This window comes from Babylonia areolata, chromosome 25 (genome assembly GCF_041734735.1).
Source record: "Babylonia areolata isolate BAREFJ2019XMU chromosome 25, ASM4173473v1, whole genome shotgun sequence".
NCBI classification, from domain to species: domain Eukaryota; kingdom Metazoa; phylum Mollusca; class Gastropoda; order Neogastropoda; family Buccinidae; genus Babylonia; species Babylonia areolata.
In genome coordinates, this window is record NC_134900.1 from 36,480,711 (window position 1) to 36,504,299 (window position 23,589).

Sequence of the window (23,589 nt, forward strand, 5' to 3'; positions counted from 1 at the left end):
TTTCACACCACACCCGGCTTCCTTTTACATCCCTCTCTCACAGTCTGCATCCTTCACACCCCCTCCTGCCTCCCCCCCCCCCCGCCCCCCCTCAGTTGCATGCAGGTCATGGAGCACCAGAACGTGTTTTTTTCCTCTTTTTTTTTTTCTTTCCGGCCGGTGCTTTCACACGCCTTCTTCATTGGCCAAAAAAACCAAAAACCTTTTTTCTTTATGTTTTCGTTCGTTTTGTTTGTTTGTTTGTTTTTTCTTTTCGTTTTTTTTTCTTTCGTTTTCTTTATAACATGTCAGTTTTCGATCAATACATTGTTTCTAAATGTATTCAAAGTAGTATTCTTCCAAATACACTAAGTTCTTTGTCTGAATAATCGATTTTCATGGACAATTTCAGTGAATATTTTAACAGTATACATGTGTTTTGAATTGTCTGCCACCCCCTCCTTCCTACTGACCCTCCGTCTTTCTACATGCTTCTTCCGGTATCACTGAATTCGTAAGTCCTACTGACCTCTGCCGGCCATGACACCTTCCTAGTATCGGCCTTCCGTCCGTCTCCATTCTTCTTCTTCTTATTATTATTATTAAAAGCAGTCGCAGTAGTAGTAGTAGTAGTAGTAGTAGTAGTAGTAGTAGTAGTATGAAATTACCAAAACACAGACACTAGTATCTATAGAATTTTAGTGTCTATGACCAAAATCAGTCCAGCAACTGGACTGGCTCAGAGGTAGCTGCGGATTTAAAAAAAATTTTAAAAAGTTTTCTTTAATCACAAGAAGAATCACAAACGAATAATAGTGTCAACCACATTCATGTTGATCACTGGAAGGGGGGAAAGAGAGAGAGAGAGAGAGAGAGAGGCTCGTGTACTGACCACTGAGCTGAATACTGTTGTGCTCGATGGTACTGATAGTGGAATCGTTTGCGGTAAAAAGACATGTAGTTTCCTAAAATGGTGGACGGAGTGTTTACATCTTCAAAACAGGGTGATAGAGTGATCAGCTAACTATGAATATGTCTTCCCAGGCGGCATGGAGTCGAATTGAACTGATACAGCCAGCAAGTAAGACATGTCTACGTTGGATGAGGAAGGGAGAGGGTAGAGGAATGGTAGTTCATGTATGAAAAGAAACGGTGTGCATTACTGGCGTTGTTCCAGTTTTAAACTCCGTGCCAGAAGCTGTGGGAGGAGCTTTCCCCCTTTATATTCCTTTTGTGGGAACTGAAAGTACTGTTCTTTTATTACATGTACTGCCCCAGCTTTAACCAAATGAGAACCATTGAAGCTCATGGCTGTGCAGGTTTGGGTTTGACCTCAGGGACCGATACGGCATGGGATTCGCAATGGCCACAACATTGCTCACACCATGTTGATGAATGTCATTTTTGGATTGGTGTGTGTGTGTGTGTGTGTGTGTGTGTGTGTGTGTGTGTGTGTGTGTGTGTGACTGCATCCTGAACTCCACTCCCAGGATTAAAAAGAAGAATTTATTACTGTGTCAAAGTAAGGTTTGATTTTATTAACCCTTTCACAGAACTATTACTGATTTTTGCAAAATGATAACCAACGTTAAAAAAAGAAGGAAAAAAAAGAAGCTCAGAAGCATGTAAACACACATTTTCTTGAAGGAAAATGAATGTACCATATAATATTATCATAAGTTCAGTGTTGACAGGATGAGATAACAGACGAAGTGCATGCATTTGTGTTCCTACCGGAGTAGATTTCTTTTTCAGAGTTTTGTGAAGGACAACACTTTTGTTGCCATGGGTTCTTTTTCACAGTGTCTCAAGTTTGTGCTACACACATGATCTTGATTTATCTCATCTGAATGACTAGACGCTCAGTTTGATTTTCCAGTTAAACTTGGGGATGGGAGAAAGGGTGAGAACGGGAATTAAACCTAGACATTTACTGACAATGTATAGGCAATCTATAAGCATTGTAACTATTCTGCCACATTCTTCTTTAATGGTGTGTCATGTTGATTGTATTAAGTATGTGACAGTGTGTGTTGTACAAACGTGACAGAGTGTGTCATTGTACAGGTGACCGTGTGTGTTTTTTATACAGGTGACAGCGTGTGTCCCCATGAGCGCAGTGGTCACAGAGTTGTCATTGATGAAGGAAACCTGTACGTGCTAGGCGGCTACAATCCTGATGTGGTTGACTCTGATGTGGAAGATGAGGAAGAGCTTTGCAAGCGCATCTTTGTTCAGGTCAGGGACTATGTATATTTTTTATGTTATATCTCTGCTGTCACTCTGCTCTCTCTCTCTCTCTCTCTCTCTCTCTCTGTGTGTGTGTGTGTGTGTGTGTGTGTGTGTTAACTGTTATGTAAGAGGGGGAACAATTAAAAAGAAGGGTAGGATTGCAGGTAGGAGGAAAAGGACACATACACACACACACACTCTCCTCACCCAGTATAAGGGCCACATGGACTTTTTATGAAGCGTTTACTAAAAGCAGAAATAAGTACCACATAGCAGCACTACCGGTTAAGCTCTGAGCAGAACTAAGCAGGCTTGAACAGCACATTGCTGCTGCACTAAGTTCCTTCTGAGTATATATATATATATAATATATGGACATCACTGATGTGAAATTGAAAAGCTGATTTAACAGTCATCAACACATGTCATGGGGCCAAAACCATTCACACCTTTTACCACATGTCCAACTGCATAGACACTTCCCACAGAGATCTGCGTCAGGTAAAACAAGCTCTGTTTAGTGTACCTGCCACTAGCAGTGACATAAAATTAAAATACTGTGCACCAAACACATTACCTGTAATATGACTCTTAGTGGTTACCCAGTCCTGTAAATACATACAAGAAGAACCATGAACAATTAATGTTGAACTGCAAGTTGAAGCACCACTTAAAACTAGATACATTGTAATGTAATATCAAATTTGTATGGAGTGAGTAGAGATGAATCAAGAAACAAGTCACTCAGGAATTTCTGAACACACCCACCCCTTTTTACAACTCTCAGCCAGTGCTGACCTGTTTTTAACTACACTCACAATTTAAGATTACTTTTAAGGTAACAAGTTAAACCAAGGTTTTGATGTGTCTTCCACTTCCTTGTAGAAATCATAGACATCATAGCCTGCATTTATTACTGTCTTTATGTGTATTTATAAATATGAAGTATCATTCCTTGCTGGATAATTCCTTGATAAGTTGATATCACTCATTGCAGGATGATTCTGTGATCATTATTGGATGACTGTTGTAGCTGTGTAATTTCTGTGCATCACTGCATGTTAACAATTTTGCAGATCTGGAGATGAAACTATTAAAAGCTTTTGGGGGGATTATTTCTGTGCATGTTAACAATGTTGCAAATGTGGTGATTCAACTTTTTTAGGGGGTGGGGGTGAGGATAATTTCTGTGCATAACAATGTTACAGATGTAGAAATTCAGTGGGGTTTTTGTGGTAATTTCTGCGCATGTTAACAATGTTGCAGATGTGGAGATTCAACCTTTTCTTCCGGCGATGGACAGAGCTGCAGATGACTGGGGACATCCCTCAGTATCTGGCCTCCCACTCTGGTCTGTAACTAACACACACACTCACACACACATATATCACATATCACATACACACACACACACACACACACACACATATCACACACACACACACACACACACACACACACACACACACACTCACATACACTCACACACATATCACATATCACACACACACACACGCACACACCATTACACACACACACACCATCACACACACACACACATACACACACACACACATACTCATACACAAACCATAACACACGCACAAAACACTTATAGTGAATAGACGTTAAACTGAAGAAAACACATGCACAAACACATACATACACACCATGATGTGTGTGTGTGTGTTCATGTATGTACGTGTGTGTGTGTGTGTGTGTGTGTGAACGATATGTGTGTGTAGAACAGCTGATAATCTGGAACAGGTTTATCAGAGAAATTAGTGAATAGTATAAATGTGGTTTTGACGCACCTGTTGACATGAGCATATACGTTGAGCAGCATGTGTTAAATTTTTGCGCTGTGTTTACAGTGTGCAGGCAGTGTCACCTGCACCACCCTCACTCTGTCTCCCCTCCCCCATCCCCACACCCCCTTTCCCTGTCTCCTTTGCCTCCCCTGTCCCTTCACCCCCACCTCCCAACCTCCCACTCCCCCCTCCGCACTCCGTCTCATCTCCCTCCCCGCTCTTTTCGCGTCTCATTCTTTGAGGTTGGGCCAGGCCTGTCTCTCCTTCCCCCCTCTCTCTGCCTTCCCCCCTTCTCTCCTGTGGTTGGTTCTATGATGTTAGTGGACGCAGCGTTCCGCCCCCCCCCCCCCACCCCCCTTGGCCCCCACCCACTCCTCCTCCTCCTGTCCCTCTGTCTTGGTTGGTCAAACAAGTCCAGTGTTTGCTTATGCCGTAACCAGTCAGTGGCGTGGCTTGGCAGTACGATAAGCAGTGTATGGCGTAACCAGGTTTCCGGCAAGTTGTGGTGAATGATCTATGTTAACTCACTCAGTGCGGCCAGTCCTCGCTTCTCCTCTACACAGACCCCTCGGATGTCCAGTGGGTGTCTGAATGACCCAACCTTTAGCTTCCGTCGTCAGAATTGTGGTATTCTTTGTCAACATTCACGTCTTCAGTATAAGAGCCTTCTGCTTGCAATATTTTGATGATGGTAATTGGGGCGAAACGCTGTTAACGTCGTCTCTTTCGCCGTTCATATGGAAAGAGTTAATGCAGACTGTGGTCGGAACATTTCCCATGCAGGGGTCTATCCCTGAAGTCGCTCCCACCGCCCCCTTCCCTGTCTTTCCTTCCTCGGGTTTCACGCTTTGTCATTATTTGATGTGGATGTCTAGATGTCGGTATTTTGGAAAAGTGATGCTATTGTGATCTATGATCAGGCCGACTGTCATGCCCATGTTTGTATCTTAGGGCTTAGAAAGAACTGCTTAGTAGGAAATTGGTGTTGCTTAGATGTGTGTGAGTTAGTACTGCTGTGTGCTGTTTAGTTCTGCCTATTCCAAGGTTATAATAAACACCCAATATGGTGCTGCTGTTTGTGTGATGAGAGAGAGTGAGTGAGCGCATGCATCCTCAATTCCTCTTCCTGCGAACCTACTTCTGTTCCTCTACCCCCCTCTACTTCATCTCTTTCCCTCCCCCCCCCACCCCCCCTTTTTTTTTACGTCTGTCTTTGTGCTGGCAGCGTCTTTGCACGGCAACACCTTGCTGACGTTTGGTGGGAGTGGCATCCCCTTTGGCACACGCAGCTCCCAGTACATCCACATGTGTCACCTTCACCCCTCCTCCACCTCCGTCTGCTGGAAGAAACTGCCGTCCTTGGGGAAGGTACCACAGCGCAAGTATGGACAGGTGACCACTAGTTTTTTTGTTTCTTTGTTGTTGTTGGGTTTTTTTTTGCTGTCCCATCATCTGCATCGTTTCAGTGGTGTTCCTCCCACTCTGCTCATTCCGAGTCCCCGTACATGTTTGTGTGTCTCTTAGAACAACGGCAGATCTGTAAGTCGGCCAAAGTGCTAGTAACTTCACCGTTGGAAAATAAAGATTCATTCATTCATTCATTCATTCATTCATTCCCCCATATACAGCCACACCAGGGTTCGTCTGTCACCAGGTGACCACTGTTACTGCACTGTGATACTGTGGAGGAAGGTAGAAGAATGGTTAAGATGCATGTCTGCCGATACAGTGTTTGTGAGGGTCTGGGTTCGATTCTCACTCTCAGCCCTTTTTCAAAGTTTGACTGGAAAGTCTTGTCGTTCGGATGAGATGATAAACTGAGGTCCTGTTTGCAGCAGTCACTTGGCGCACTGAAGACAAACCCATGGCAACAAAAAGTTTTTAATTACAGTTTACACATACTTAACCGTGACCCAACTAGTGCAGACACCGGCAGGGGTCTGTCCTGTGCAAACTACTCTCCGCCTGTGCGGAGAAAACGAAAGCAACTACGGCTGATAACCTCCCGGAAGTAGGTAACCTCCCCTTTGTCCCGCTGGCTAGCGCCCTCTTTTTCCGGCAGCCATCATGACTCCTGTTCCTGTTCTCTTCATATGGCTAAGTTGGTTTTTTTTCGTATTTTCTGTCTGTCTGTCAATTCTCTGGCATTCTTGTTTTTTGATGGCAACAAAAAGTGTTATCCTCAGGCAAAATTATGTAGGAGAAATCCACTTATTCAGATGCACAAATTATATATATATATATATATATATATGCATGTACTCAAGGCCTGACTCAGCACATTGGGTTATGCTGTTGGTCAGGCATCTGTCTAGCAGATGTGGTGTAGCATATATGGATTTGTCCGAACGCAGTGATGCCTCCTTCAGAAACTGAAGTGGACAGGTGAGTCGTCATTTCATGTGACCTTCATCATAACAGGGACCAGTAACTTGAAAGTGTAAGGATCACTGATTCGTGGAACACATCAAATTGATGGGGGGGTCTCCATACAGTGAGAGTGTAATGTGCATATATGTGGTGGTGTGATGAGTACATGACTTGTGATTAATCTTTCTCCAAAACTGGTCAGTTGAAGATGTAATGGGTGTGTGTGTGTGTGTGTGTGTGTGTGTGTGTGCAGTGCCAGCTGTACCAGTGGCCCTACCTGTACATTGTGGGGGGCACGACAGGCTTTATTTACAACAGTGATGTCCATCGTTTCAACCTGCAGACCGGAGAGTGGACGTGTTTGTGGGACTCCCTGTATAACGAGGAGATGTATCAGAAGAGCCCTACCGGCAGGTAACTTTGCATTTCACGTGTTCTTTGATTCTACCTGTCTTAGCTCTGTGTTGTATCGACACAGCCCAATCAACATGTAACGTTCCAATCCACCTGCCGTTAATTCTACCTGCCCAATCTCTGTGCAGTATTGACTCAGCCTAATTAACAGGTAACGTTCCATTCCACCTGCTCTTAATTTTGCCTGCCCTATCTCTGTGCTGTATTGACTCAGCCTAATTAACAGGTAACGTTCCATTCCACCTGCTGTTAATTTTGCCTGCCCTATCTCTGTGCTGTATTGACTCAGCCTAATTAACAGGTAACGTTCCATTCCACCTGCTCTTAATTCTACCTGCCCTATCTCTGTGCTGTATTGACTCAGCCTAATTAACAGGTAACGTTCCATTCCACCTGCCCTTAATTCTACCTGCCCTGTCTCTGTGCTGTATTGACTCAGCCTAATTAACAGGTAACGTTCCATTCCACCTGCTCTTAATTCTACCTGCCCTATCTCTGTGCTGTATTGACTCAGCCTAATTAACAGGTAACGTTTCACTCCACCTGCCCTTAATTCTACCTGCCCTGTCTCTGTGCTGTATTGACTCAGCCTAATTAACAGGTGATGTTCCATTTCACCTGCTCTTAATTCTACCTGCCCTATCTCTGTGCTGTATTGACTCAGCCTAATTAACAGGTGACGTTCCATTCCACCTGCTCTTAATTTTGCCTGCCCTATCTCTGTGCTGTATTGACTCAGCCTAATTAACAGGTAACGTTCCATTCCACCTGCTCTTAATTTTGCCTGCCCTATCTCTGTGCTGTATTGACTCAGCCTAATTAACAGGTAACGTTTCACTCCACCTGCCCTTAATTCTACCTGCCCTGTCTCTGTGCTGTATTGACACAGCCTGATCGGCAGGTAGCGTTACATTTTACCTGCCCTTAATTCTGTGATTTTGCTTCTGTTATAGACACAGCCCTGCCGACAGGTACCTTTTCGTCCACCTGTCCTTAACCCTTCCATTGCCATTGTCGTATTTCAGCAACAGCCAGGTAGAGCACCGATGTCACTGAAATGTGAGCAGATGTTGAGTCGGCTATCCGCGAACTTACTGCTTTTAATTTTCGATGGTAGGATAAACCATAAATTGTAAACATAACAAGGGAATCCTCAGCTGTTCTTAGATGCCATCTTTCTATGCTTTTGGCACCAGTGAAGGAATGTTGCGCTCTAAATTGACTGGTGGTGAAAGGGTTCATTCTTTTCTTCTTTTGCTTTGTTGCTTTTTTTCTGCACATATACTTTTCTCTCCTTCTCCCTTTTCTTTACATCAACACTCATCCATTCACTCACTGTCTGTTTGCTTCTCTGTTAATGGACAATATACAGGTACAGACATGATACAGACATGTGTGTTGTGTGTGACAGGTACAGACATGGTACAGACAGGTGTGTTGGTGTGTTACAGGTACTGACATAATACAGACATATGTGTTGATGTGTGACAGGTACAGACATGATACAGACAGGTGTGTTGATGTGTGACAGGTACAGACATGATACAGACAGGTGTGTTGTGCGTGACAGGTACAGACATGGTACAGACAGGTGTGTTGGTGTGTTACAGGTACTGACATAATACAGACATATGTGTTGATGTGTGACAGGTACAGACATGATACAGACAGGTGTGTTGGTGTGTGACAGGTACAGACATGATACAGACAGGTGTGTTGGTGTGTGACAGGTACAGACATGATACAGACATGTGTGTTGGTGTGTGACAGGTACAGACATGATACAGACAGGTGTGTTGTGTGTGACAGGTACAGACATGATACAGACAGGTGTGTTGGTGTGTGACAGGTACAGACATGAGATGGTTCTGCACCAGAAGCAGCTCTTGATGTTTGGTGGAGGACAGGCCCTCGCCGCCTTCCCCCTGGATAAGGTCGCTGTCTGTCTGTCTGTTTTTTTGTCAACCAGTCTGTTTCAGTGTTCGTCTGTCTGCCTTCCTGTCTGTCTGTCGGTCTGTCTGTTTTTTTCTGTTTTTCTTCCCCTGGCTGTCTGTCTGTCTGCCTTTTTGTCTGTCAGTTTGTCCGTCTCTTCGTCATTCTTTCTGTCTGCCTGTCTCTGTCTGTCTCACTGGCTGGCTATTTCTCTGCCTCTCTGTCTGTCTGTCTGTCTGTCTGTCCATCCCTTCCATAAGATCACTGCCCCCCCCCCCCACCTCTCTCCTCAGTAAGATCATTGGGTGCATCACCAACAAGTGTCATTAGTAAAGTACAAACGCAAGTTGCATATTCTTACAGGATGTAGAGTACGGTAAAAGAAATGAAGGGATTTAAAAAACAAACTTTAAATGTGTGAGTACAACATTCCTTTTGAAGAATACTAAATCACAACAAAAACTGTGTTGCTTTTTGATTTTGTGGACTGTGTGAACAGAAATATATGACGATTAAACCCAGTAGCTGTGGAAATATATACGTATTGGTGTTTGTTGGTGATACGATTTTTCTGTCTACTAAGTTACTAATGCATACAACTATTTAGGAATGGTATTTGCAACAAGGTTAAACTTGGATATGGGATGGTGTGAAATGTGCAGAAAAGTGAAAAAGGTGTGTCGGAAAAGTTGAAGTCTATGAGGAAATTAATCCATTTTTGGCTGTAGTGTAAACAATGGGAGTCTGTGTAATAACCCTGTGTTTCGGCTGTCCGTGAATATGTATGTGTGTGTGTGTGCCTCTGTGTGTGTGTGTGTGTGTGTGTGTGTGCCTGTGTGTCTGTGTGTGTTTCTATGGTAAACATTAACAAATATAGTTTCTCGGGAAATACTTTATTGACATCTAATTTGGCTTAAAAATAGAAAAAATTAAATTCTTTCCTCGCATTTCAGTTATGATAACAGCGTGCTTCTGGGAAGAGCTGAAGAAACATTGTGTGTGTGTGTGTGTGTGTGTGTGTGTGTCACAGATCCCATACTTTGACCTGGTGGAGTGCGTATGGAAGGAGCACCAGACGACCCCTGACCTCTTTGAAGGTGAAGGTGATGGTGACCATTCCAAAGGTAAGTGTGTGTAGTTTTGTCTGGCGGTAGCTGAACTGGTAATGTACCCACTGGATTGGGAATTCATGTAGCTGGGCTAGTGGTACACTGACTGGATTGGAATATACTTCAACAGTGTGACAAACATGTTCACAGTTCTTTTTTTTAGTCAGTATGAGAAATAGACATGTCCATAGTTCTCAGTCATTGTTTGACATAAACATGTACCTAGTTTTCAGTCATTCAGTTTCAGTAGCTCAAGGAGGCGTCACTGCGTTCGGACAAATCCATATACGCTACACCACATCTGCCAAGCAGATGCCTGACCTGGTTCAGTCATTGTGGGAAAGAAATTTGTACCTAGTTTTCAGTTAGTTTGAGAAAGAAACATGTACCTAATTTTTAGTCAGTGTGAGAAAGAAACAAGTACCTTGTTTTCAGTCAGTGTCAGAAAGAAACATGTACAGTGTTTTCAGTCAGTGTCAGAAAGAAACATGTACAGTGTTTTCAGTCAGTGTCAGAAAGAAACGTGTACAGTGTTTTCAGTCAGTGTCAGAAAGAAACATGTACAGTGTTTTCAGTCAGTGTCAGAAAGAAACATGTACAGTGTTTTCAGTCAGTGTCAGAAAGAAACGTGTACAGTGTTTTAAGTCAGTGTCAGAAAGAAACAGGTACCTAGTTTTCAGTCAGTGAGAGAAATAGATATGTCCATAGTTCTCAGTCAGTGTTTGACATAGGCATACATAATTTTCAGCCAGTGTGAAGTGATTTCACTTCGCAAGGAGAAGACAATCACTCGCTCTGTTTCAGTGAAGTACAAAGTCTTAGGTCAGAGGAGTCGGGTAGATGAGGCAGGATGAGGTAGACACTGACCACAGTGAGGCAGGATGAGGTAGACACTGTCCACAGAGGTAGATGAGGCAGGATGAGGTAGACACTGACCACAGAGGTAGATGAGGCAGGATGAGGTAGACACTGCCCACAGAGGTAGATGAGGTAGACACTGACCACAGTGAGGGAGGATGAGATAGACACTGACCACAGTGAGGGAGGATGAGGTAGACACTGCCCACAGTGAGGGAGGATGAGGTAGATACTGCCCACAGTGAGGGAGGATGAGGTAGACACTGTCCACAGAGGTAGATGAAGCAGAATGAGGTAGACACTGACCACAGAGGCAGATGAGATGAGGCAGGATGAGGTGGATACTGCCCACAGAGGTAGATGAGGCAGGATGAGGTAAACACTGCCCACAGAGGTAGATGAGGTGGACACTGACCACAGAGGTAGATGAGGTAAACACTGCCCACAGAGGTAGATGAGGTAAACACTGCCCACAGAGGTAGATGAGGTAGATACTGCCCACAGTGAGGGAGGATGAGGTAGACACTGCCCACAGAGGTAGATGAGGCAGGATGAGGTAGACACTGACCACAGAGAGGCAGGATGAGGTAAACACTGACCACAGTGAGGCAGGATGAGGTAAACACTTACCACAGAGGTAGATGAGGCAGGATGAGGTAGACACTGCCCACAGAGGTAGATGAGGCAGGATGAGATAGATACTGCCCACAGTGAGGCAAGATGAGGTAAACACTGCCCACAGAGGTAGATGGGGCAGGATGAGGTAAACACTGCCCACAGAGTTAGATATGATGAGGCAGGATGAGGTAAACACTGCCCACAGAGGTAGATGAGGCAGGATGAGGTAGACACTGCCCACAGAGGTAGATGAGGCAGGATGAGGTAAACACTGCCCACAGAGTTAGATGTGATGAGGCAGGATGAGGTAAACACTGCCCACAGAGGTAGATGAGGCAGGATGAGGTAGACACTGCCCACATAGGTAGATGATGCAGGATGAGGTAGACACTGACCACAGAGTTAGATGAGGCATGATGAGGGAGACCACAGAGCACACACTGACCAATCACAGCACTGCGTGTCGTGTTGCAGGAGCTCCGGCACCGCGACGCTGCCACAGCTGTGTCCTGCACAACAATGGTGAGTGGGAGTGTCCCCTTCAGGGAAGTGATGGCCTAGAGGTAACGCGTCCGCATAGGAAGCGAGAGAATCTGAGCGCGCTGGTTCAAATCACGGCTCAGCCGCCGATATTTTCTTCCCCTCCACTAGACCTTGAGTGGTGGTCTGGGCGCTAGTCATTCGGATGAGACGATAAATCGAGATACCGTGTGCAGCATGCACTTAGCACACGTAAAAGAACCCATGGCATCAAAAGGGTTGTCCCTGGCAAAATTCAGTAGAAAAATCCACTTCTACAGGAAAAACAAAAAAAACTGCCCACAGGAAAAAATACCAAAAAAAAATGGGTGGTGCACTCAGTGTAGCGACACACTCTCCCTGGGGAGAGTAGCCTGAATTTCACACAGAGAAATATGTAGTGACAAAAGCAAGAGAAATACAATAAGGTCCTTACAGGTCCTTGCAAGTATTCCCAGTAAAGCCTTACAAGTGCTTGCATTTACACCAAGGTCCTTACAAGTTCTTACACCAGCAAAAAAACCATCGAGGATGAAACCCCATTTGACAAATTGCAGAAGCATCACTGTCATCACACACCATACAACACTGTGTGCGTCACTGTCATCACACTCCATACAATGTGTGCATTACTGTCATCACACACCATACAACACTGTGCACATCACTGTTATCACACGACATGCAACACTGTGTGCATCACTGTTATCACACACCATACAACACTGTGTGCATTACTGTTATCACACACCATACAACACTGTGTGCATCACTGTTATCACACACCATACAACACTGTGTGCATCACTGTTATCACACACCATACAACACTGTGTGCGTCACTGTTATCACACACCATGCAACAATGTGTGCATCACTGTTATCACACACCATACAACACTGTGTGCATCACTGTTATCACACACCATACAACACTGTGTGCATCACTGTTATCACACACCATACAACACTGTGTGCATTACTGTTATCACACACCATACAACACTGTGTGCATCACTGTTATCACACGACATACAACACTGTGTGCATTACTGTTATCACACACCATACAACACTGTGTGCATTACTGTTATCACACGACATACAACACTGTGTGCATCACTGTTATCACACGACATGCAACACTGTGTGCATCACTGTTATCACACACCATACAGCACTGTGTGCATTACTGTTATCACACAACATGGAACACTGTGTGCATCACTGTTATCACACACCATACAACACTGTGTGCATCACTGTTATCACACAACATGGAACACTGTGTGCATCACTGTTATCACACACCATACAACACTGTGTGCATCACTGTTATCACACACCATACAACACTGTGTGCATCACTGTTATCACACACCATACAACACTGTGTGCATCACTTCACACGACATGCAACACTGTGTGCATCACTGTCATCACACACCATACAATACTGTGTGTGTCACTGTTATCACACACCATACAACACTGTGTGCATCACTGTTATCACACTCCATACAGCACTGTGTGCATCACTGTTATCACACACCATACAACACTGTGTGCATTACTGTTATCACACACCATACAACACTGTGTGCATTACTGTTATCACACGACATGCAACACTGTGTGCATCACTGTTATCACACGACATACAACACTGTGTGCATCACTGTTATCACACACCATACAACACTGTGTGCATTACTGTTATCACACGACATACAACACTGTGTGCATCACTGTTATCACACACCATACAACACTGTGTGCATTACTGTTATCACACGACATACAACACTGTGTGCATCACTGTTATCACACACCATACAACACTGTGTGCATCACTGTTATCACACACCATACAACACTGTGTGCATCACTTCACACGACATGCAACACTGTGTGCATCACTGTCATCACACCACGCAAAACTGTGTGCATCACTGTTATCATACACCATGCAACACTGTGTGCATCACTGTTATCACACACCATACAACACTGTATGCATCACTGTGTCAAACCATGTAACACTGTATGCATCACTGTGTCAAACCATGTAACACTGTATGCATCACTGTGATCACACACCATACAACACTGTATGCGTCACTGTCATCACACGACATGCAACACTGTGTGCATCACTGTCATCACACACCATACAACACTGTGTGCATCACTGTTATCACACACCATACAACGCTGTGTGCATCACTGTTATCACATGACATGCAACACTGTGTGCATCACTGTTATCACACACCATACAACGCTGTGTGCATCACTGTTATCACACGACATGCAACACTGTGTGCATCACTGTTATCACACGACATGCAACACTGTGTGCATCACTGTTATCACACACCATACAACACAGTATTGTATGATGTGATAACAGTGATGCACACAGTGTTGCATGGTGTGATGACATTGATGATGCACACAGTGTTGCATGGTGTGATGACAGTGATGATGCACACAGTGTTGCATGGTGTGATGACAGTGATGATGCACACATTGTTGTATGGTGTGTGATAACAGTGATGCACACAGTGTTGCATGGTGTGATAACAGTGATGCACACAGTGTTGCATGGTGTGATGACAGTGATGATGCACACAGTGTTGCATGGTGTGATGACAGTGATGATGCACACAGTGTTGCATGGTGTGATGACAGTGATGATGCACACAGTGTTGTATGGTGTGATGACAGTGATGATGCACACAGTGTTGTATGGTGTGATGACATTGATGCACACAGTGTTGTATGGTGTGATGACAGTGATGCACACAGTGTTGTATGGTGTGATGACAGTGATGCACAGTGTTGTATGGTGTGATGACAGTGATGCACACAGTGTTGTGTGGTGTGTGATGACAGTGATGACACACACAGTGTTGCATGGTGTGATGACAGTGATGCACACAGTGTTGCATGGTGTGTGACAGCGGTGTACGTGTTCGGGGGCCGTGACCTACGGCCGCAGGGCGACCTGTGGCGCCTCTCTCTGGAGACCTGGCACTGGACCTGTCTGCTGCCAGCATCCTCCTCTCCGCTTCACTGCTACTTCCACGCCGCCGCTGTCACTGCTGTATGTGGGTGTGGGTGGGGTGTGTGTGTGTGTGTGTGTGTGGGGGGGGGGTTGTGTGTGTTTGTGTGTGTTGTGTGTATGTGTGTTGGGGGGTGGGGTGTTCTGTGTGTGTGTATGTGTGTGTGTGGGGGGGGGGATGGGGGATTGTGCATGTGTTTGTGTGTGGGGTGGGAGTGTGGGGAATTGTGTGTGTTGTTGTGTGCGTGTCCGTGTAGACAGCGGTTGTATAGTGTACATATGTATATGTGATGTGTACAGAGCGGCAGTATGCACATGTTTGAAAGTGCGACGTGACAGAACATGTATATATATCCATATGTATGTATATATGTGTGTACAGAGGGGCAGCATATGCATGTTTGGATAGGGTTCATGACAGAACATGTATCTGTCTATCTGTCTGTCTATATATCTATATATATATGTGTGCGTGTGTGTTCAGAGTGGCAGTATGTATGTGTTTAAATGGGTGACGTGACAGGACATGGTATATATTGTTTTAAATGTATAAACATGTATGTGTGTGTGTACAGACTGGCAATATGTATGTGTTTAAATGGGTGATGTGACAGGACATGGTATATATTGTTTTATATGTATAAACGTGTATGTGTGTGTGTGCAGAGTGGAGGTATGTATGTGTTTAAATGGGTGACGTGACAGGACATGGTATATATTGTTTTATATGTATAAACGTGTATGTGTGTGTGTGCAGAGTGGAGGTATGTATGTGTTTAAATGGGTGACGTGACAGGACATGGTATATATTGTTTTATATGTATAAACATGTATGTGTGTGTGTGCAGAGTGGAGGTATGTATGTGTTTAAATGGGTGAGCTGACAGGACATGGTATATATTATTTTATATGTATAAACATGTATGTGTGCATACAGAGTGGCGGCATGTACATATATGGAAGGGTGACAGAGCATCTCTCTCTCTCTCTCTCTCTCTCTCTCTCTATATATATATATATATATGTACATATAGTGTGTGCGTGTGCAGAGCGGCAGTATGTACATATTTGGAAGGGTGACAGACAGAGCATCTCTCTCTCTCTCTCTCTCTCTCTCTCTATATATATATATATATACATATAGTGTGTGTGTGTGTGCGTGTGTGTGTGTGTGCAGAGCGGCAGCATGTACGTATTTGGAGGGGTGACGTGGCCGGACGAGGGAGGGGAGGAGGAGGAGGAGAGGAGGAACCACAACGTGTACCGTGTGCGGCTGACGGTCCCTCCCCTCCAGGAGCTGGTGTGGGACTCCCTGTCCGACTCCCTGCGCTCCTTACACTCCCCTGCCCTCCCCACACGTCTCCTGCACGCCGGAGTGCCACGGCACTTCATTCAGCGCCTGGCCTTCTGACCTCTGCTGACGGTGCATTCTGATTGGCTGCTTGGTGCGTCTGTGTGGGGATGTTTGTTCATCATTTTGACCTTTCCTCACGGAGAGTGATATTGGACGAGAAAGATCGAAAAAACACACCAAAGGATTGGGTTGGAAGATTGTGTGTGTGTGTGTGTGTGGTGGTGGTGATGGGTTGAACAGGATATATCAGAAAAGTGACTTGTGCGTATATGCTTTGTGTTCTTTCTCTTGTTGTTCTTGATTTTATGTCTTTTCACTCGGAGTGATATTAGACATGTAATATGTGTGTGTGTGTGTGTGTGTGTGTGTGTGTGTGCATTGGTGTGTGCATGCTTGTGAATGTGAGTGAGTGTGTATGCATGTGTGTGTGTGTGTGTGTCAAGTCAAGTCAAGATTTTATTTTGTGATGGTAAATTGAATAAGCAACAGATTGCTTTTTTTTTTTACATCAAGCCATGAATGAAAAAAAAAAAAGGAAAAAATATAGGACAGGGAGAGAGAGAGAGAGAGAGAGAGAGAGAGAGAGAGAGAGGAAACAAGCAGATGAAAAGCAACAACAACAACAAAGTGCATATATACAAGAATATTGTGAAAAAACCCCCCACACAATTGCATTGTGTGTGTGTGTGTGTGTGAGTGTGTGCGTTTGTGTGTGTGTGTGTGTGCGTTTGTGTGTGTGTGTGTGTGTGTATGTATGTATGTGTGTGTGTGTGCGTTTGTGTGTGTGTGTGTATGTGTGTGTGTGTGTGTGCGTTTGTGTGTGTGTGTATGTGTGTGTGTATATATATATATATATATATGTATGTGTGTGTGTGTGTGTGTGTGTATGTATGTGTGTGTGTGTGTGTGTGTTATGAAGAAAAGAGGAATGTACAAAGAATGGATTAATTTAAACAGTGCAGTCAGCATCCCGTAAATACTAAATTGTAACACCAGTGAACAAAGTAAAACGAAGATCAGTGCAATGGCATCAGTGGCCTGGGACACACTATAGGGACACTCCAGTTGAACTATGTAACGGGGATCCAGCAGTTCATTGAGTGAGTGGATGTGTGTGTGGACTCTTGCAAGTGCATATGTATGTCCGTGTGTAAGTATGTGCCTGTGTGTGTGTGCACATGCGTGTGTGTTAGTATGTGTAATTGAGAGAGATAAAATGATGGAGGTGTCGACTGCTTCATGTGTTATTTTGCTCTGTGAATAACCAAACTGTGAAAACAAGTGGATCAGTCAAAGGAAGAGACAAACTGGGCTCTGAATCATTCAGAAAATTCATGGAGAAGTGAATGATTGTTTCAGATATGTTCTGCGGATCAGGTTGCTTCAGAAGCAGGATGATTTATGTGTTTTTTGATAAAGAATTCTTTAGCTTTTGGACATTGGACAGATGAGCCACAGTCGTTGAAGAACATTTTATGCTTTTGCTATGTTTGTACAAAGAGCATTCAAACTAATTATATGGAGCAAACTAGTGATATGTCTGCAATGAGAAATGGATGAGTTTGATAAAAACTGTTGACTGTTTTAGAACCTTTGAACATTTATGAACTTTTGGCTCTTTTGACACTCTGCAATAATTTTTTTGAAGTCTTTTGTTGAAATGGTTTTAAGATACATTCTCCGAAAGGTCTTTTTTTAAAGTCTGATGGGATACTGACTGGTATTGACCCTTCAGAATTTTGCACCCCTCTCCTTGCAGCCCCGTCAACCTATTCATTTGGAGTTCTTCTTCTTCTTTCCGTTACACGACCAACATCGGCTTGCCGATGATTCTGTCGTGGTTGATACATGCTGGGTATTTTTGTGTTTCCATAACCCACCGAACACTGACATGGATTACAGGATCTTACAGGAAGTAACGCCAGTACCTTTCACTCACAAACAAAGAACAATGTGGTGGATTTACATTTCACTGTCACACATCATGTAACACCATGCATATCATTTCCATGTGTGTGTTTTAGTTGAAAGATTTGAGCATATTATATAAAACTGGCTTTGATCCAGTTCATGGTAGAATATGCTTCTAGGAAATTTAGTGCCATCAGTATTGTAACTAGTTTGGCAGTAAAAATGGAAGGAAGTCTTCTTATTCAGTACTGTTTATCTGTTTTCAAAGCTGTTATTATGAATGCCGCTCCTGCATTAAAGGTATCAAGAATGATGTGTAAGTTTTTAAATTTTTTTAATACAGGCTGTCAGGGGGAGGTACTGGAAGTGGTGTTAACTGCTTGGAGACCCTTGACACAAAAGTGTCAAGTGTTTTGGCCACCACAGTTTCTTGGGGCAGGCAGTTCCAGTCTCTGATGGGCCCAGGCAAAAATGAAGGGACTCTGTACTGTGCTCTGGTGATGATGATAGAAGACTGGTGGTTGTGTCCGTGCGCACCTAAACTTAGGGAAAAAAAAAGTAAAAAAACAAAATAACCGACAGACATAGATGCACACGCGTGCGCTCGCTCAAACATCCCATCGATGAGACCAATTCAATATTTCTCGAAACCTTGAAGTTGATCGGTCCAGACAAAGGAAAATGACTCTTCCCAGGACATACACATCGTAGTTTCGAAGCAGTTATCTCCCCTGAATACTGTCCTCTGGCCGCCTCGTACCTTTAAAGCCTGAACCGGACTATAAATGGCGGGCGATTTGAATCAAGCCAGTTTCTCACCAGAGTCTGACACTGTGACGTCGGTGAAGGTTTATTCAAAATAAAAGCCTAATAAAGCTACGGTTTGGCTTCATTTATGGCAGAGAGCGAGATTTGCCTAGCAGCTTCCAATCTAGACCTGAATTGACTTTGGAAAGTACAAAATGTGTCAGCTACACGTAATACAAAATTTGAATGCAGAGAAAAGGGGCGGAGCTAGAGCCGTTTGTGTTTGCGCTAGACGTGTCTGTCAGATAAAAATAGCACCAGCACGTGGTACTGTCCGGTGAGAATTGGAAAGCATGCAGACAGCCCCTCGACGTTGGCAACCGTAAACGACCACATTGTTTGTAAAACATGCAAACGGAGAGAAATATGACGATCTACTAACCTTTCACCACCACATGTGACCCATGTAGGGAAGGTCGTCTGGATTTGGATACAAGTCCTGGATAGGCTCTAGTGCGCATGCGCAACCGAAACCTTGCTCTCGGGAGTTAAGACTTTAACTCATTCAGTACGGCCAGTCCTCTCTTCTCCTCTACACAGACCCCTCGGATGTCCTGTGGGTGTCTGAATGACCCAACCTTTAGCTTCCGTCGTCAGAATTGTGGTATTCTTTGTCAACATTAAACTCTTCAGTATAAGAGCCTTGGCAGTAAGCGTATGAACGAACCACTCTGCCACGGCCTTCCCCCAGCCCCAACAACCGTGACGATCACCACAGCGGAGGGAGTGGCTGTAAAAAAGTGATGGTGGCAGGGGTGTGGGTGGGTGTGCGGGAGGGGTGGGGTGGCGGTTGGGCAGAGTGTTGGAAACAGATCCGGGTACACGCCTGACATTGCGACACCCGAGATTAATTGTGTAGCTACTCGGCCTGTTCATATCATCTCTCTTTTCTGTCTCTCTCTCTTTTTAATCCCACCCCCGCCGCTGGGGTCAGACCTGGCTTGTCCATGTTAACTCTTTCGCCGCCATAGGCGACTTCAGTCGACCAAGACAGTTCATCGCCATGGGCAACTTTAGTCGACCAAGACAGTTCACCGCCACGGGAAACTTTAGTCGACCAAGACATCCAGGGGTCATATTGAAAGGACCATTTATCAGTTTGTAACGAAGCTTGACAGCCACAGCCTGTTTCCACCACGCAGTAGGACAAAAACTTTTTAATGACTAACCTTCGCCTTTTGACTTTGAAGTGAACAAGTCCATTGTGTTGGTTTGACATGAAGCACATTGTGTGACGAGTATAGAATATTTGGTGTTGGGGAGTGTTTTCCACACAGAGACTTGGTGGTGAAAGAGTTAATTAAGAAAGATTCTCAAGGCCTGATTAAACGCGTTGGGTTATGCTGCTGGTCAGGCATCTTGCTTAACAAATGTAGCGTAGTATCAAGCATGATACTTTTCCGCCGGTAGGCGGAAAATCGCCGTGGTTCATTACAAATCAGCCGTTCAAAATATCGATCCGCCGCCAGTGAAGATGATTCCGCCGCACGAAACTTTGATTTCCGCGGAGCGACACATTTCAATAAATTCTGGAAGGCGGGGGTCATTTTTGGCTCTGCACCGGTTTCCAATCAATGATTATCATAGTAGGCCTATCCCAGAATTCACTTCCGCTTCGCGGGAAGTCTCGTTTGTTGACCGGCTTACTCTAGGCTACAGCGACGTAGATCTAGGCTACAGTGAACGACTCACACAAATTGTCAATGCCAAGGCCTGTTTTCATTGAACGGACAGCTAAAACATCTTCTTTTGATCGAGATTCAAAGAACAAATGGAGATGGGAATGGGTGGACAAAACTGTTGAAGATCAGCGAGTTGGCGAGGTGATACGGAAGATCGAGAAAGATGGCTATGCGTACTGCACTGTGTGCGACAGCGAAATCAAATATTCCAGTCGAGGGTTCGTCACTATTCGCGAACATTTGACTCGACCTACACACCAGGAAATATTTGCTGCCTGCAGGAATGCATCACGCCTTCCAGGTAATGCCTATTTATTCATTTTTAAATAGAAATATTCAATTATTGGTGGGTTACAGTGTTTTTGATCTGGGGGAAGGGGAGAAGTTGGCCGGCACACACACACACACACACACACACACACATAGATTCAACTAGCAAACAGTACACACGTGCACTTAAATATCCATACACACACAAAGGCACCAACTCGCAACTCTTGCACACTCAGTGTCTTATGTACATGAATTTGATATGTTTACATAACGAGACTCGCACACAAACCTACACTTGCACATAATCACACACACACACACACACACACACACACACACACACACACACTTTCTCTCTCTCACTCTCTTCCCCCCCCCCTCCCATACACATACACTCACACATTCACACACACACACACACACACATACACACACAAACACTCTCACACACACAAAGACACACACATACACAGACACACACACACACACACACACACACACACTTTTTTTTGTTGTTTTTGTTTTGTTTTGTCTGAATCACCATTTTGTTGTCTGTCTCTCTGGCAGTAAGTCCCGAAGCTCTGCACAACCTGGTCCAGACTCTCCACAGTCCATTGCCAAGGATTCTGCATGCAATAGCAGCCAGGCCTCGGACAGAAAAAGGAAGGCATCAGCAGATATCCGAGCCTTCTTCTCAAAGAAATCTTGTTGAGTGTCCTGTACGTGCATATGCCTCCTCCATGTTCCTGCAAAACCCCTGTTTTACAGCTACATCCAGAGTAAAACTAAAAGTTTTCCTGTTTCTGGGACAGACCTGTTTGGATGACTTAACTTTGCTGAATGACATTTTGCTGTTGGATAAATTTACCTGTGGATTGGTGGTCCGGTAAGGCTATAATTCATGCATGATCATTTTTTATCATACTAACAGCGTTTCTTTGTAATGTTCTGTGTGCTTTTCTCACACCCAGTTTGCCCCTTACAACAATACTAATTTTTCCAGGTAAATTCTAACACATGGAATGGGCTTGCAAGGATTGCTCCAACTGACTTTTTAGTGTCTATATAGACTATATACTAATCAATAGACACTAAAAAGTCAGTTGGAGCAACCCTTGCAAGCCCATTCCATGTGTTTTGTTGTTATGTGTTCTTACTCTGATTTTATATATATATATGGCTAATTTGTGTTCAAAATGTCAAATTTCCCCGGAGGAGCATGCCCCCGGATCCCCCCCTCCCCACCCTTTTTTTTTTTGGGGGGGGGATTGTACCATGTTAAGCCTCGTTCTAAAGATGGGGGGGGGGGGGGGGGGGAGTAAACAGTTACACTAATTGAGAAAATCCATGTCTGTATTAATTAGTCTTTTATTTTTGACACTGTTGTGGGTTCAGTCCACAGAAGAAAAAAAAATCCTCTTTTTTTTTTCCAATTTCAGCTGCATTTTTTGTTGTTGTCTGATTTTCCTCTTTTTTTTTTTCCTGCCTTGGTGGCATGCCTGAGTATATATATATATTTTGTATTTGTATTTCTTATCACAACAGATTTCTCAGTGTGAAATTCGGGCTGCTCTCCCCAGGGAGAGCGCGTCGCTACACTACAGTGCCACCCATTTTTTTTTTTTTTCATGCGTGCAGTTTTTTTAATTTTTATTTGCTTTTCCTATTGGAGTGGATTTTTCTACAGAATTTTGCCAGGAACAACCCTTTCGTTACCGTGGGTTCTTTTACGTGCGCTAAGTGCATGCTGCACACGGGACCTCGGTTTATCGTCTCATCCGAATGACTAGCGTCCAGACCACCACTCAAGGTCTAGTGGAGGGGGAGAAAATTTCGGCGGCTGAGCCGTGATTCGAACCAGCGCGCTCAGATTCTCTCGCTTCCTAGGCGGACGTGTTACCTCTAGGCCATCACTCCACATATATATATAGACATATATATTTCATTTTCTCAAGGAGGCGTAACAGCGTTCAGGTAAATCCATGTACGCTACACCACATCTGACCAGCAGCATAACCCAACGTGCTTAGGCCTTGAGGGCATGTATATATATTTGTGCACCTGTCAGAGTGGATTTCTTTTACAGAATTTTGCCAGAGGGCAACACTCTCGTTGCCATGGGTTCTTATGTGCGTGCTGCACATGGGAGCTCGGTTCATCGTCTCATCTGAATGATTAGGCGCTCAGTGTGGTTTTCCCAGTCTAACTTGGGAGAAAGGGCGAGAGCGGGATTCGAACCCAGACCCACACCGACTCTCTGACTTGGCAGATAAGCGTCTTGACGCATAGACCTGATGCAGGTCTTTATCATTCTGCCGCCATCCTCTTCCATTCTTCCTCTTTCTCTCTCTGTGTCTCTCCCTGTCTCTCTGTGTCTTTCGCTGTGTCTGTCTATCTCTCTCCCTCTCTCTCTCTGTCTCTCTCTCTCTCTTGCTCTCTCACCTCACACACCCACACACACACAGATAATCTGAACCCGACATTTGAAGGGGCACCATAGATACATTCGCGCACCTGTCTTAATCGGCAAAATGGCCACAACAAGCGTCAAAGTGAACACACCCCTCTGTGCGAATATGCTGCAACGCATCCTTGTTGAAGAAAACACATCGATGTGCGGTTGAGTTTTTGTCTCATAGATGCTTTTTTTTTT

At 44.3% G+C, this 23,589-nt stretch overlaps 2 protein-coding genes across 2 annotated transcripts in view; both read left to right on the top strand.

Annotated features, from left to right (window-relative positions):
• Window positions 1-935: 935 nt before the first annotated feature.
• Window positions 936-18,489, top strand: LOC143299386 (kelch domain-containing protein 10-like). Its single transcript, XM_076612559.1, has 10 exons — window positions 936-1,060; window positions 2,072-2,217; window positions 3,478-3,562; window positions 5,248-5,414; window positions 6,646-6,806; window positions 8,656-8,740; window positions 9,769-9,862; window positions 11,798-11,845; window positions 14,809-14,951; window positions 16,087-18,489. Exons 1-10 carry the CDS (start codon window positions 1,006-1,008, stop codon window positions 16,318-16,320), a joined length of 1,218 nt encoding a protein of 405 aa, XP_076468674.1. The 5' UTR covers window positions 936-1,005; the 3' UTR covers window positions 16,321-18,489.
• A 1,287-nt stretch (window positions 18,490-19,776) lies between these two features.
• LOC143299387 (protein rolling stone-like) overlaps window positions 19,777-23,589 on the top strand; it is a 22,109-nt gene continuing 18,296 nt past the window's right edge. The window contains exons 1-2 of the mRNA XM_076612561.1: window positions 19,777-20,964; window positions 21,504-21,822. The gene's annotated coding sequence lies outside the window, so the exon portion shown is untranslated. The remainder of the gene's footprint in view (window positions 20,965-21,503; window positions 21,823-23,589) is intronic.

Coding starts and splice junctions, on each gene's coding strand:
- LOC143299386 (XM_076612559.1), top strand. CDS start 1,006: ATGAATATGTCTTCCCAGGCGGCATGGAGTCGAATTGAACTGATACAG. Junction 6,807..8,655: donor CAGAAGAGCCCTACCGGCAG/GTAACTTTGCAT, acceptor GGTGTGTGACAG/GTACAGACATGAGATGGTTC. Junction 9,863..11,797: donor TGATGGTGACCATTCCAAAG/GTAAGTGTGTGT, acceptor GTCGTGTTGCAG/GAGCTCCGGCACCGCGACGC.